The sequence below is a fragment of the Carcharhinus amblyrhynchos genome, chromosome 20 (assembly GCF_965287045.1).
Source record: "Carcharhinus amblyrhynchos chromosome 20, sCarAmb.v2.hapA, whole genome shotgun sequence".
In the NCBI taxonomy this organism is placed as follows: domain Eukaryota; kingdom Metazoa; phylum Chordata; class Chondrichthyes; order Carcharhiniformes; family Carcharhinidae; genus Carcharhinus; species Carcharhinus amblyrhynchos.
In genome coordinates this window covers 47,604,827-47,621,370 of record NC_137343.1, presented here as the reverse complement: position 1 = coordinate 47,621,370, position 16,544 = coordinate 47,604,827, and the positions used below count along the sequence as shown (strand labels likewise).

The window sequence follows — 16,544 nt, the reverse complement described above, 5'->3', positions numbered from 1 at the left end:
AAATTTCTCCTCACCTCGGTCCTAAAAGGTTTACCCGTTATCCGCAAACTCTGACCCCTAGTTCTGGACTCCCCCACCATCGGGAACATTCTTTCTGAATCCAACTTGTCTAACCTCGTTAGAATTTTACAAGTTTCTATGACATCCCCTCTCACTCTTCTAAACTCCAATGAATATAACTCTAACCGACTTAGTCTCTCCTCATGTGAAAGACCTGCCTTCCCAGGAACCAGCCTGGTTTATCAGCCTGATTCTTGGGTTGGTGGGACTGGTGTACAAAGAGAGATCGAGTTGGTTAGGGTTGTATTCGCTGGAGTTTAGAAGAATGAAGTGGGATCTCGTAGAAACTTAGAAAATTCTAACAGGACTCGACAGGGTAGATGCAGGAAGGATGTTCCCGATGTGGGGAGTCCAGAAGCAGGAGGTCACAGTTTGAGGATAAGGGCGAGATCGTTTAGGACGGAGATGAGGAGGAATTTCTTCACCTAGAGAGAGATGAATGTGTGGAATTCACTACCACAGAAAGCAATTAGAACAAAGAACAAAGAAAATTACAGCACAGGAACAGGCCCTTCGGCCCTCCACGCCTGCACCAACCATGCTGCCCAACTTAACTAAAACCCTCTACCCTTCCAGGAACCATATCCCTCTATTCCCATCCTATTCATGTACTTGTCAAGACGTCCCTTAAAAGTCACTACCGTATCTGCTTCCACTATCTCCCCCGGCAACAGGTTCTAGAAACCCACTACTCTCTGTGTAAAAATCTGCCCTGTACATTTCCTTTAAACCTTGCCCCTCACGCTTTAAATTTATGCCCCCAGTAATTGACTCTTCCACCCTGGGAAAAAGCTTCTAACTATCCATTGTGTCCATGTCTCTCATGATCTTGTAGACTTCTATCAGGTCATCCTCAACTCCCATTGCTCCAGTGAAAACAAACCAAGTTTCTCCAACCTCTCTTCATAGCAAATGCCCTCCATTCCTGGCAACATCCTGGTAAATCTTTTCTGTACCCTCTCCAAAGCCCCCACTTCTGGTAGTGTGGCGACCAGAATTGAAAACTATATTCCAAATGCGACTTAACTAAGATTCTATAAATCTGCAACGTGACTTGCCAATTTTTGAACTCAATGCCCCGGTTGATGAAGGCCATATGCCTTCTTGAGCCAAAACATTTTCTGATTTAAGAAGCAGTTAGATATAGCACTTGGGGTGAAGGAGATTAAAGGACTGGGGTAAAGGTGGGATCAGGCTATTGAGTTGGATGATCAGCCATGATCATAATGAATGGTGGAAGAGGCCTAAAGGGCTGAATGGCCTCCTCCTGGTCCAATTTCCCATATTTCCATGCAGCAGGGGGGAGTGACTTTTGGGGGTGGGGGCGCAGCTGGTAAAGAGTCAGTGGGATGTCTCGATGGAGATGGGAGTCTTTACGTTGCCTCAGGACAAGTCGATGAAAGGGTGACCACAGACTGTCCCAAACAAAATAAACATTTCCCTCTCTGCTTTAAAGTGGTGGTCCATCACAAGGGCTCTCACAATAGGTGGCTGCAACTTGCCAACTCTGGCTCTTTTTGTGCCAAACCGATCTCTCCATGAAGACTGGGCATGGTTCCAAGTCACCTCCTGTATCCCCTGCCCAATATATATCCTCCTCCTTCAAGGCAGCCTTGAGGAGGAGTTCAGAGAACGTATCCGCAATGGCTTCCTTGAACAGTATGTAATAGAACCGACATGAGAGCAAACTATCCTAGATCTGGTCCTATGTAATGAGACAGGAGTAATTAATGATCTTACAGTTAGGGATCCTCTTGGAAGAAGCAATCACAGTATGGAGTTGAATTTAAAATACAGATAGAGCGCGAGAAGAAAGAATCCAATACCAGTGTCCTGTGCTTAAACAAAGGAGACTATAAAGGGATGAGGGAGTTGGCTAAGGTAGACTGGGAGCAAAAACTTTATGGTGGGACAATTGAGGAACAGTGGAGGACTTTCAAAGCGATCTTTCACAGTGCTCAGCAAAAATATATACCAGTGATAAGGAAGGACTGTAGAAAAAGAGATAATCAGCCATGAATATCTAAGGAAATAAAGGAGGGTATCAAATTGAAAGAAAATGCATACGAAGTGGCAAAGATTAATGGGAACCTAGAGGATTGGGAAACCTTTAAAGGTCAACAGAAAGCCACGAAAAAAGCTATAAAAAAAGGTAAGATGGATTATGAGAGTAAGCTAGCTCAGAATATAAAAACAGATAGCAAAAGTTTCTACAAATATGTAAAACGAGAAAGAGTGGCAAAAGTAAACATTGGTCCTTTAGAGGACGAGAAGGGGGGTGTAATAATGGAAATGAGAAAATGGCTGAGCATTGAACAGGTATTTTGTGTCGGTCTTCGCAGTGGAAGACACAAATAACATGCCAAAAATTGATGACAGGAAGGCTATGGCAGGTGAGGACATAGAAACTACCATTATCACGAAAGAGGTAGCGTTGGTCAAGTTAATGGGACTAAAGGTAGACAAGTCTCCTGGTCCTGATGGGTGCCGCACCAAAGACTACTACATAAGATAAAGGTGCACGGTGTTACGGGTAATGTATTGGCATGGATAGAGGGTTGGTTAACTAACAGAAAGCAAAGAGTGGGGGTAAATGGGTGTTTTTCTTGTTGGCGATCAGTGACTAGCGGTGTGCCTCAGGGATCAGTGTTGGGAATGCAATTGTTTACGGTTTACATAGATGATTTGGATTTGGGGAACAAGTGCAGTGTGTCAAAATTTGCAGATGACACTAAGATGGGTGGAAGAGCAAAGTGTGCAGAGGACGCTGGAAGTCTGCAAAGGGATATAGATAATCAAAGTGAGTAGGTGAGGGTCTGGCAGATGGAGTACAGTGTTGGTAAATGTGAGATCATCCGTTTTGGTAGGAATAACAGCAAAATGGACTATTATTTAAATGGTAAAAAATTGCACCATTCTGCTGTGCAGAGGGATCTGGGTGTCCTTGTGCAGGAATCACAAGGAGTTGGTTTGCAGGTGCAGCAGGTAATTAAGAAGGCAAATGGAATTTTACCCTTCATTGCTGGAGGGATGGAGTTTAAAAACAGCGAGGTTATGTTGCAGCTGTATAAGGTGTTGGTGAGGCCACACCTGGAGTACTGTGTACAGTACTGGTCTCCTTACTTGAGAAAGGATATACTGGCACTGGAGAGGGTGCAGAGGAGATTCATTAGGTTGATTCCGGAGTTGAGAGGGTTGGTTTCTGAGGAGAAACTGAGTAGACTGGGGCTATATTCATTGGGGTTAGAAGAATGAGGGGAGATCTTATAGAAACATATATGATTAGGAACGGAATGATAACATAGAAGTGCTGGCAGGTGAAATTAGAACTAGGGGGCATAGCCTCAAAATAAGGGGAAGCAGATTTAGGACTGAGTTGAGGAGGAACTTCTTCACACAAAGGGTTGTGAATCTGTGGAATTCCCTGCTCAGTGAAGCAGTTGAGGCTACTTCACTGAATGTTTTTAAGGCAAAGATAGATAAATTTTTGAACAGTAAAGGAATTAAGGGTTATGGTGAGTGGGCGGGTAAGTGGAGCTGAGTCCACAAAGATCAGCTATGATCTAATTGAATGGCGGTGCAGACTCGAGGGGCCAGATAGCCTATTCCTGCTCCTAATTCTTACGTTCTTATTTATGTGTAAGCAGAGGTACTGAAGGCTGTTCATCCGTGGGGGTACCATAGCTCAGTCCAATCCTGCACTTACACAAGCACACTTGCAGACTGTATCCATTGGATAGAGATCCCAGGCAGTGAAAGCTCCATCACTGTCTATCCTCCTTCATGGGGGACATGGTGGGCAACTCCAGTGTCGAGGGGAAATACGTGAAAACATTAGCAAACTCGTGTGATTAGAAACTGCCCTGGACACCTTGGTGGCATATCGCAGAACCATCACACTCAATGACCAACACAAAGCTCCAGCTCAGTAATCAGGCTGTGTGACTCCTTACCCCGGGTGTAGAGGGGGCTGCTGCTGAGAGGGGCTGAGGCTGCAGAGTTAGACAGCTTGTTCTTGGTCTGCACTATAATCTGGTAGCCCTGCATGAGGCGCTGGCAGATAAACTCCTCAAATACCTGCTGGGCTGTCAGGACAGGCCCGTCCTCATCCCGCCTACAAACAAGCAGAAGAACAATGTCAGAAAGCGCAGCAACACTGAGTTCAGATCAAACCATCAATAACAACGCAGTCATCCCTTCACACACTGACTGAAGATCCAGGCTTATACCTCACCCCATAGTGTCTCTCCCAAAGGATAATCCACCTGTTAGGCTGCTGTAATGAGTGGTTACATTTTCCAAAAATATTTCCTTTTGTTCAAAGCACAAACTAATTCTCATTTTTCATAAAACTCCAGTGCACAATTTGCTTTCATTTATATTTTACCAATTCACCTGTTTACTTTCACTTTACACTTTTAGCACATTTTGCATCATTCAACAGGCAACAAAGCACAGAAAATCTCACCCCCCCAACTCCCCAAACTTCCAAACCACCCCCAATCCCCAAATCTCCTCCCCCTCCCCAAACACCCAGAGCCCACTCCTCCAAACCCACTCCCCCTCCCCAACACACTGCAAAACCCCCTCCTCTACTCTCCAAACTCCTTCCTCCCTCCCCAAACCCCAGAGCCCATTCCCCAAACCCCTCTCTTCCCCCTCTCCAGAGCCCACTCCCCAATCCAAAGGTTTTGTTCCCACAGGAGGTGCTTTGGGGGTTTGCTTGGCAATCCACTCCACACACAGACTTTCCAGCAGGATCCCTGACTCAGTTCAGCAGAACCTGCATTAGCTTTGCTACGATTGTGTGGCAGACTTGCATTTATATAGCACCTCTTACATCCTCCAGTTGGTCCAGATGGGGTTCTGGTTCAGCATCTTACCTAAAGATGGCGCCTCCAACAATACAGCACTCCCTCAGCACAGGGTGTGGGCTTGGACTTCAGAGCTTGCTTTGGAACACAGGATCTTTTGACCCAGACGTATGGGCACTACCACTGAGCCAGAGCCATCCTGAATCGATGGCTAACAGGGGCATTGCAGGAGTGATTGGCCCACATTTGGTACAACATGCTAATGGGCCTCTCTGACCACGTGACCTACAGTCCACTCTCGGAACGACATTACATTCTTTGTGGGTCACTGCAATGGTGTAAAGGGCTGGAGAGGGCTACAGGGCAGATCACACTCGCTCTACCAAATTCCTCTCTCCTTCCACTGCTCCGGTGACAACAAAACGGCGGCATGGTGGCACTATTGCCTCACAGCACCAGGGACCTGGGTTCAATTCCGGCCTTGGGTGACTGTATGTGTGGAGCCTGCACATTTGCCCCGTGTCTACAAGGGTTTCCTCCGGGTGCTCCAGTTTCTTCCCACAGTCCAAAGATGCGTGGGTTAGGTGGATTGGCCATGCTAAATTTCCCCTTAGTGTCCCAAAACATATTGGTTAGGGGCATTGTTGGAGTAAATACATGGGCTAATGGGGAATGAACCTGGGTGGGATGCTCTGTTGGAGAGTTGGTGCAGACTTTGATGGGCCGAATGGTCTCCTTCTGCACTGTAGGGATTCTATGATTCTGTTAACACATGAGGAGTGCAGGAGGGCACGGCAGGAGCAGCAGGTCAACCTAAAAATGAGTTCCAAGCGACAACACAAATATGGCAAATAGCAGCAACAGTAAGGGCAGCAGATACATGGGACACTGCACCTGCAGGTTCCCCTCCAAGTCCCTCTCCATCCTGACTTGGTAATATGTCACCATTCCTTCACTGTCACTGGGTCAAAATCCTGGAACCCCCCCTCCTTCCCTAACAACACTGTGGGGTACCTACACCATATGAACTAACGGTTCAAACTGGTAAATCACCACAACCTTCTCTGTTAGGGACAGGTAACAGACCTTCCAATTAAATCCTAATTTGACATCAATTATTCAATAAAAGTCATTATGTATAAAGGAGCTACAGGGGGCATTGGGGAGAATTGTATGTGGAGTTGGATCAAAGAAATAAAGGTAGTTTATGAAGGAGCAGAACCTTTACAGCAACCGAGAGGCTCTAACAGTCTCAAGGGCAGTGGGTAATAAATGCTGACCCAGTCAGTAATGGACACGTCCCATGAATTAATAAATATATTAGAAAGACGGTATTGATTGTCAGAGCTGACTGGTACCAAATCAAAGAGCTCCAATCACAGCTCTGCCATCCTCCCACATCCATCTCTGAATGGTGGTGAACAATTAAAGAGCTAAAGGGAAGAGGAGGAAGCACCAGGAACATTTTCACCCTCAGTGATGTTGGAGACAAGGCTCCACACGACAATGTTCAGTCAGGAGCTCTGAGTGGATGATCCATCGTTGCCAGTATCACAAACATCAGTCTCTAGCCAACTTGATTCACTCCACGTGATATCAAGGAACAGCTGGAGGTACTGGATACTGCAAAGGCAATGGGACCCTGACAACACTACTGAAGAATTGTGCTCCAGAACTTGCTGCTCCCCTAGCCAAGCTCTTCCATTATACTGACAACACTGGCATCTAACTGGCATTGTGGAAAATTGCCCAGTTGTGCCCTGTCCGCAAAACACAGGACAAATCCAAGCTGGCCAACTACCATCCCAGCAACCCACTCTCAATCATCAGCAAAGTGATGGATATTGTCATCGACAAGGCTCCAAGGCACGTTTATTTACTAAATAACTGCACACTGGCACTCGGGTTGGGCTCCACCAGGGTCACTCAGCTCCTAACCTCATTGCAGCCTTGGTTCAGAAAGAGCTGAACTCCAGGTGTGGTGAGAATGACTGTCCTTGACACAAGGCAATAATGTGTGGCATCAAGGAGCCCCAGTAAAACTGGAATCAGTGAGAATCAGGAGGGAACTCTCCCGTACCTGCACAAAGGAAGATGGGGTTGTGGTTGTGGAGGGTCAGTCATCTCAGCTCCAGGACATCTCTGCAGGAGTCCCACAGGGTAGTGCCCTAGGCCCTACCATCTTCAACTGCTTCATCAATGACCTTCCCACTGTCACGAGGTTAGAAGTGGAATGGTCGTTGATGATTGCACAATGTTCAACACCATTCGTGACTCCTCAGATACTGAAGCAGTCCATGTCCAAATGCAGCAAGACCTGGACAATATCCAGGCTTGGACTGACACACAAGAGCCAGGCAATGACTGTCTCCACAAGAGAGAACCTTAACCATCGCTCCTTGACATTCAATGACATTGTCATTGCTGAATTCCCCCACCCTCAGCATCCTGGGGTTACCATTGACCAGAAACTGCACTAGACCAGCTGTATAAATATAGTGGCTGCAACAGCAGGTCAGAGGCTGGGAATCCTGCAGTGAGTTACTCACCTCCTAACTCCCCAAAGCCTATCCACCATCTACAAGTCAGGAGTATACCTGGATGAGTGCAGCTCCAACAACACTCAAGAAGCTCAACACCATCCAGGACACGGCAGTCCCTTTAATTGGCACCCCATACAAACATTCACTCCCCCCCACCACCGATGCACAGTGGCAGCGTGTGCACTACCTACAAGATTTATCACAATAGCTCAGCAAGGCTCCTTTGATAGCACCTTCCAAACCTGTGACCTGACACCTAGCAGGCAAGGGCAGCCAAAAGCTGGGACCACCACCAGCTGGAGATTCCCCTCCAAACCGTGCACCGGCCTGACTTGGAAATTACATCACTGTTCACTCTATCTTTGGGACTCTCTCCCTGACAGCAATGTGGGTTTGCCTACATCATGTGGACGGCAGCGGTTCAAGAAGGAAACTCCACCACCACCTTCTTGGGGGTGCTCAGGGTTGGGTAATTAATGCTGGCTTAGCCAGTGACACCCACATTCCTTGAATGAAGGAAAGAACCTTCTGGTAAATTCACAAAGGACTCCCCATACTTTACAGACACTGGGAAATGACTGGCGTGTAGATTTGGAGCATCAGTAAAGATTAGGCATCTTCAGCAACTTTCAGTTGTAGCTGAGGAAGGATGGGGTAACATTATAACTGCTGTGAATATTTCTGGACTGAAGGAACATGACCTTCCAGGAAGCAATCACCAACCTGGGCACGGAGTGATTACATTTTGCATTCCTTTATATCGGAGCCCATTACCCTGTTAAAAAAATCTAAGGCGCACATTGTTAAAGATGCACAGGTCCAAAGAAGCTTGAGGAATTTCAGAGCAAGCTGCGTATTCAGAAATTCTGTTTCCAATCACTGCCGCATCTGCAGAGAGGGGGAAACGATAGTAAAACACTGACATCTGCTGGAAGGCAGGAAGTAGAGGACCTGGCTGGTCCAATTCCAATCAATGGGAGGGTTAACAATATGAAACTCAGAATCTCTTCAAACACTACAATAATTCCAGGAGTCAGCTATAAAGGAATGGTGCTTTATTGCACAATAGAATAAAACCACAAACCTGTAGTGAACGCAAACATGTTCCAACCGGGACAGTGGAATAACGGACCCACTCAGGGGCCTGCTTCATACAGGGCTCGGGATACGAGTTCCACCTGGTGAGTTAATTACCAGTCCCCAGGGAGTTCATATTAAACAGGGCGGCACAACGGCTAGCACTGCCGCCTCACAGAGACAGGGATTCGGGTTCAATTCCAGCCTCGGGTCACTGTCTGTATAGAGTTTACACTTTCCCTGTGTCTGTGTGGGATTCCTCTGGGTGCTCCGGTTTCCTCCCTCAGTCCAAAAACGTGTGGATTAGTGGATTGGCCATGCTAAATTGGCCCTTAGTGTCAGGGGATCAGCAGAGTAAATATATAGGGCTACAGGGATAGGGCCTGGGTGGGATCATTGTCAGTGCAGACGCGATGGGCCAAATGGCCTCCCTCTGCACTGTAGGGATTCTATGATTCCTACAGGAAGGTCAGTCAGTGATTCCCCATCCAAGTCCTGAGTGTTATCACAAACATAAAACCTGCTCCCCCACAATTGCCCGCAGGCGTACATCAGGACACACCAATTACCCTCAGTGAACAGTGCCTCCTATGGTTGATTGATTTACAACATAAATCAGACGGTGTCCATGGAATGAGGAGCTGGAGTTGAAAAGCAGGCTGCAATCTGAAAACCGCTAATGACTGTATCTGCTGTGCCCGTCACATATCTCCCATCCTCAGTACAGCAAACAACAAAGAATATTACAGCACAGAAACAGGCCCTTCGGCCCTCCAAGCCTGCACCAACCATGCTGCTGAGTGAATAAAACCCCCCACCCTTCCAGGGACCATATCCCGCTCTTCCCATCCTATTCGTGTATTTGTCCAGACGCCCCTTAAAAGTCACTACCTCCCCTGGCAGCGAGCTCCAGGCAGCCACCACTGTCTGTGTAAAAAACCTGCCTTGTACATCTCCTTTAAACATTGCCCCTCGCACCTTAAACTTATGCCCCCTCGTAATTGACTCTTTCACCCTGGGAAAAATCTTCTGACTATCCACTCTGTCCACGCCCCTCATAACCCTGTAGACTTCTATCAGGTCACTCCTCAACCTCCAGTGAGAACAAACTAAGTTTCTCCAACCTCTCCTGATAACTAATGCCCTCCACACCAGGCAACATCCTGGTAAATCTTTTCTGTCATAAGAGGTTTACAGCATGGAATCAGGTCCTTCGGCCCAACCTGTCCATGCCACCCACATTTGGCCCATATCCCCCTATACCCATCTTATCCATGTAACTATCTAAATGCTCTTTAAAAGACAACACTGTGCCTGCCTCTCCTACCTCTGCAGCTTGTTCCACGCACTCACCACCCTCTGTGTGAAAAATTGCCCCTGTCCACCTACGACTCCACTTTCAAGGAGCTATGAACACGTACTCCTCGATCTCTTTGTTCTGTAACTCTCCCCAGTGCCCGACCATTAACTGAATAAGTCCTGTCTTGTTTAAATCTACCAAAATGCATTACCTTGCATTTGTCTAAATTAAACTCTATCTGCCATTCGTTGGCCCAATTGATCAAGATCCGTTGCAATCGGAGATAATTTTCTTCACTGTCTGTATCCTCTCCAAAGCCTCCACATCTCTCTGGTAGTGTGGTGCCCAGAACTCAAGTGCGGCCTAACTAAGGTTCTATAAAGTTGCAATGTGGCTTGCCAATTTTAAACTCAATGGTCCGGCCAATGAGGGCAAACATGCCGTATGCCTTTTTGACAACAAGTGCACACCATCCAACACCCCCCACGCCTCTAACCACCCCCCACCTACCTCCCCAACCCACCCCCCCCACCAACCCACCCACCCACCCCCGCAAGCCCCCCACCCCACCCCCAACCCACCAACCCACCCACCCACCCCCGCAAGCCCCCCACCCCACCCCCAACCCACCAACCCACCCACCCACCCCCCACCCCCCCACCCCACCCCCAACCCACCCACCCAACCCCCACCCCATCCCCACCCACCAACCCACCCAAGCCCCCCACCCCACCCCCAACCCACCAACCCACCCACCCAACCCACCCCCAACCCACCAACCCACCCACCCAACCCCCCACCCCCCCACCCCATCCCCAACCCACCAACCCACCCAAGCCCCCCACCCCACCCCCAACCCACCAACCCACCCAAGCCCCCCACCCCACCCCCAACCCACCAACCCACCCAAGCCCCCCACCCCACCCCCAACCCACCCAAGCCCCCCACCCCACCCCCAACCCACCCAAGCCCCCCACCCCACCCCCAACCCACCCAAGCCCCCCACCCAACCCACCAACCCACCCAAGCCCCCCACCCCACCCCCAACCCACCAACCCACCCAAGCCCCCACCCCACCCCCAACCCACCCAAGCCCCCCAACCCCACCCCCAACCCACCCACCCAGCCCAGCCCCCCACCCCACCCCCAACCCACCAACCCACCCAAGCCCCCCACCCCACCCCCAACCCACCCAAGCCCCCCAACCCCACCCCCAACCCACCCACCCAAGGCCCCCACCCCACCCCAACCCACCCAAGCCCCCCCACCCCACCCAACCACACCCCCACCCAACCACCACCCCCCCCACCCACATCCCCTCCACACCCCCACCCACATCCCCTTCACCTCCCACCCACCCCACCCACATCCCCTTCACCTCCCACCCACCCCACCCACATCCCCTTCACCTCCCACCCACCCCACCCACATCCCCTTCACCTCCCACCCACCCCACGCCCCCACCCACATCCCCTTCACCTCCCACCCACCCCACGCCCCCACCCACATCCCCTTCACCTCCCACCCACCCCACACCCCCACCCCCGTCCTCTTCACTCCCACCCACCCCATACCCCCACCCACATCCCCTCCACCTCCCACCCCCCTCCCCCCGTTTCTCCCCTCACCCCACTTCACATCCCACCAATTTAAACAAAGTGAAGGAGGAGAATTAAACGGACCTGTCACCATCAGTTTCTGGGAGGAGGTCGTAGCAGCCCTCGGTGTAGTCGTTCTGGAGGCTCTGACGATCGGGAAAGTAGTCTGTGGTGAGTGGCAAGCAGGCAGGTGTGGTGAGAGACTTCCAGTCAACACCCACTGTGCAACAGAAACTGGGCACTACAGGAGGAGCAGACAGCATCAGAACTTCAGCGCGTCAGAAAATGATACGGACACCGAATTCCAGGACAAGGAGAAAGAGGGAAGGGAGGGAGGAAAGGGAGGGGAAAGAGGGGAGGGGAGGAAAGAGAAAATTAAAGCCAAATGATTGAGCACAAAAGGGAAGAAGGAAGAGTGAGAAGAAAGAAAAAAATTATTATTTGCTGTTAAAAAAATTAAAAGATTCTTGCTATGCAAATTTTAACATGCATATATATCATTGTGCACAATTTGACAGCAATATCAAAACACATTTTTTAGTAATTGTTAAGCATACAAATTAATTGCAAAGTACGCAAAACAACAGAAGGGATTATTTGCTTGCTAATCATATCTTTTCATCCACTGTTAATAAGTAGCAGGATCGGGGTCATTAAGGGAATTAAGCTTACACTGTGTACGGATCTAACACATGGATTCTACAGGAGATGTGTCACAACCACAGACCATGCCAGTGAGTTTCAGAGCGGGAAAAACAGGCACAAAAAAAAGCAGAAATCAAAGTGGAAAATTAAGTCATTCCAGCATCAGATCCTACAACATTTAGCACAACTCGGTGTAAATATGGATTTCCTCCTACTGCTACACCAGGGATCAGACAGAACCTTTCCCGAGCTAGTTGAATGGAAGGGTACGTGCGAGGGCGCCTAGCTGCGGTCAAGTAGTATGAGACACACAAAGGTTAAAACGAAAACTGAAATAGCCACAGTCACAAGGCATCATGTCCTGTGTTCAACAGGATTACGTCTGCTGTTTAACTGTATTGACATCAAATGTTGTGCAGATCAGTTTAAACCTGTTACACTAACATTACAATCCCGTTAGTACATCTGATACTTCTTACTTTAATCAGGTCAATTACATGCAGTCAGTGATGTTCGAACCAAGTACACTTTTAATCCTTCTGACTCTCTCCTCTCTTTTGCACAAGGTGCTCTCACCACGGGTACAAGCTTCCCTCCAGTGCCAGTCCTAACCAGCCAGTCTGGACAACCGGAGACAGTCGGGCAGTCTGGAGCAAGGCTAATCCTGCCCTGGACTGACAGTTAAACATGCAAGTTACTCAGCAGCAGTCACCGATTTACAGCCCTGATCCCCAATCCACCAACTCCAAAGCGAATTGTAGTCTGCCCCTCTCACTCATACCCTGCACCCACCCCCACCACCCTTGTCTGGAACACAAACTGAGAGTGAGACATGGGGTTACACTGGTTTACCTGGCGTAGCTCTTTCAATGGGCTGCATCTTTACACATACCCCACTAAAGCGTCAGAATAACGACAGTTTCAATTAGTACAAAAAACCCACATATTTTAGTGGTATTAGCTAAAAAAAATTAATAAGCTAATAAATAAACTCCAATTCAAAGTCGAATTTAAGCAGACATTGTGGGTGGGATTTTACGGAGTGGCTCAGGCGAGACCGAAAATACCCGCCATGGTCAATGGAGGTGTTGGATTCTCGCCCGCTCCGATTCTGTGGCGGGCGAGGTGGGAGAGTTCCAGCCTTTTTCTTGCAGTTAACAGTGGAAGAATATTCAATCAGTTTATTTGGAAATTTTCCACGTGCCTGGTCAAGTTTTGTTTCCTCATTATTTCCCGCTTTCTCCATTCTTCCCATGGGTAAGGGTATCACTGAGGTGGATACAGCACGGGGTACTTTCCAACAGGAATGGGAATTCTGGCCTCCATTCCACTCTGAACAGCTACATGTGCCCAATTCTAACATCACTTAGACCTGGATAAGCTCAACTAACTCGGCGCAGACCGTGGGACGACTGCTATCGCCAGTTGGTGCCTTCATAAGAACATAAGAAATAGGGGCAGGAGTAGGCCATCTAGCCCTTCGAGCCTGCCCCGCCATTCAATAAGATCATGGCTGATCTGAAGTGGCTGAGTTCCACTTTCCCGCCCTCTCCCCATAACCCTTAATCCCCTCGCCTATCAAAAACCCATCAACCCGTGTCTTAAAAATATTGAGCGAGGCAGCCTCCACCACTTCAACGGGCAGAGAATTCCAGAGATTCACCACCCTTTGAGTGAAGAAGTTCCTCCTCAACTCCGTTCTAAACCGCCCCCCCTTTATCCTGAGGCTGTGCCCCCTAGTCCTACTGTACTGTTCATTCAGCAGGGATAGGGTCAATGTGGCTAGGTGCAAAGATATGCAGATTAGGTGGATTAGCCATGCTAAATTACTCTTTGGTGTCCCAAGATGGGTAGGTCGGGGGATTAGTGGGGTAAATACAAGGGGTTGGGTCAAATGCTTTGTCGGAGAATTGGTGCAGACTCGATGGGCTGAATGGACTCTGTGGCGCAGGGATTTTACGATTCTACAAATGTGAACAAGAGTGGTTACGTTGCAATTCAAAGCTGAGATGGGATGGTGTGATTCCAGTTCTGTTACTGGTTTCCGCCTCTAGGAGTTTCAAATATCAATACCAGCATTACACACAAGAACCCAGCTGCAGAATTGAAGTCTCAGATCCAGTCAGCAAACAGAAATGAGGTCTGGAACAGGACAGCAGCGCGGAGGGCGTAGATTAGAACAAACTAGTCAGTGTAAAGCAATGGTATCAAGGTCAGGGTCAAAAAGGTGACATACCAACACCAGATGGGTGGTTGTAGGTTTTGTTTTTAAACAGTACTTTAGAATACACTGCCCCCTCAATGCATAAATTGCATTATAATTTCACCAGAAGCAGTTCAGAGAAGGTTCACTCGGTTCATTCCTGGAATGAGGGGCTTATCTTATGAAGACAGTTTGAACTGGTTTGGGTCTATACTCATCAGACTTTAGAAGACTGAGAGATGATTGTACTGAAACGTACAAGGTCCCGAGGGGATTTGATCGGGTGGAGACTGAGAGGATGTTTCCTTTTGTGGGAGAGTTTAGAACTAGAGGGACACAGGTTTAAAAATAAGGAGTCTATCATTTCAGATGGGGATGAGGACAATTTTTCTCTCTGAGGGTGGTTAATGTGTGGAGTTCTCTGCAGTGAGCAGTGGTGGCCCAGTCATTGGATTTATTCGAGACTGTGTTAGATCTTTCAGAGATAAGGGGTTCGAGGGCAAAGATGCTGCCAGACCAGCTGAGACTTTCCATGTTAGTTCCCAACATTTGCAGTATGTTTTATGTAAAGGGTGGGGTGGGCGGGTAATTTTTGGGGACAGACAGGAAAGCGGAGTTGAGACACAATTAGATCGGCCATGATCTTATTGAACGGCAGAACAAGCTCGAAGGGCTGAATGGCCTCCTGCTTCTAACTCCCCTGTTCTGATGTAATACTAGCATCATGACTCGGGCCCAAAACTAACATTAAATTCACTGTTCCCGGACTGAGAGGTTTTGGTAGAAGTGAAGCTTGCGAAGGCGGCTGGCTGCCCACCCAGGCCCTGCTAAAACACACCTTCACTATCACCTCACAGAAAGCAATAGGTCAGGTTAATGCGCTTTCAGCTTAAAGGCACTTCAGGGACAGAGTGTGGGCACAACCGCAGGAGAAATATCACAACAGCAAGTAATAGTTTTACAGTTAATGTAAAAATAAATCTGGCAGTAAAAAGATAAACTTATATTTTTCTGAATACAATATACAGACTGGGACGGGGCGGTGGCGATGGGTGTGCAACTGGGGAAGATGCCCCATGTATAAGAACAAGTGGAGTAGGGCAGACAATGGCCAATGTCCGCTCCCCTCGTGTTGCCCCAAGCTGTGAGATATTGTGTGAAAGCCACTTCCAACTCCCCACAAACAGGAGAATCAGACAGACAGACAGTCAGTCACTCCTGGCCTGTCCCTCTCTCTCTCTCGACCTCGGGTTGTTACTTATCAGAGGTGGCAAAGAGAAAACCGTGAGCCTACGTTCTTTGGGTGGCACAGTGGTTAGCTTGGTTTCTGGCTTGGGTTAATGTCTGTGCAGAGTTCGCACATTCTCCCTGTATCTGCGTGGGTTTCCTCCTGGTGTTCAGATTTTCTCCCACTGTCTGAAAGATGTGCTGGTTAGGGGCTCTGGCCATGCTAAATTCTCCCTCGAATAGGAGCTGGAGTGTGGCAATTAGGGGACTTTCACAGTAACTTCATTGCAGTGTTAATGTAAGCCTACTCGTGACACTAATAAATAAACTTAAAACTTGGGCGAAGGATTCAACTTGACGAGCAGAAAAAAGGGAGCAGAAGAAAGATAAAAATCAAAACATCTCGAGAAAAAGATACAATGCATCATTGTGAAATGCAGTTCGACAGCTCTGTCCACAGACATCTGAAAATGATTAAATTATTTAGTTATTAATGTTTAGCTGAGGGAGAGGGTGGAAAAGCTCACTGGTTATAACTGAAAATGCTTTAAATACACACAGCGTCTGGATGAAGAGAGACAGATTAATGTCTCCTCAGAATTCTGACTGGTCTCCTCCTGGACATTAACCTGTTATTCCCTTATTAGATTGGGTTCGCCTGCAGTCTAATTTCACCATTCTCCACATTCACATCGTTTACTCCTCTACAGTTTGACTTAATTGAAACAAAGAAACTAGGAGCAGGAGTAGGCCATTCAGCCCTTCGAGCCTGCTCCACCATTTACTATAATCATGGCTGACCATCCAAATGATCAGACCGCCCTCCCCCATATCCTTTGATCCCTTTGCCCCCAAGAGCCACATCTAACTCCTTCCAGAAAACATCATTAACTGCCTTCTGTGGTAGAGAATTCCACAGACTCACCACTCTCTGGGTGAAGAAATTTTTCCTTCTCTCAGATCTAAACAGTTTATCCCATATCTTTAAACGGTAATCCCCGGTTTTGGACTTGCCCATCATCAGGAACATCCTTCCTGCATCTACTCTATCTTGCCCTGATAGAATTTTGTAGTTTA

General features: G+C 48.2%; 1 protein-coding gene across 5 annotated transcripts in view; it reads right to left on the bottom strand.

The window, feature by feature from the left end:
• The window catches only part of depdc5 (DEP domain containing 5, GATOR1 subcomplex subunit), a 157,207-nt gene that overhangs the window by 64,410 nt on the left and 76,253 nt on the right, over nucleotides 1-16,544 (bottom strand). For 3 of the 5 annotated variants that reach the window (XM_080208529.1, XM_080208532.1, XM_080208530.1), the window contains exons 25-26: nucleotides 11,477-11,660; nucleotides 4,014-4,174 (exon numbers count right to left, since the gene is read on the bottom strand). In XM_080208529.1, coding sequence (XP_080064655.1) covers nucleotides 4,014-4,174; nucleotides 11,477-11,660 — 345 coding nt within the window. Of the gene's footprint in view, nucleotides 1-4,013; nucleotides 4,175-11,476; nucleotides 11,661-15,540; nucleotides 15,932-16,544 lie in introns of those variants that run through there. The other 2 variants (XM_080208531.1, XM_080208533.1) reach the window with 2 other exon arrangements.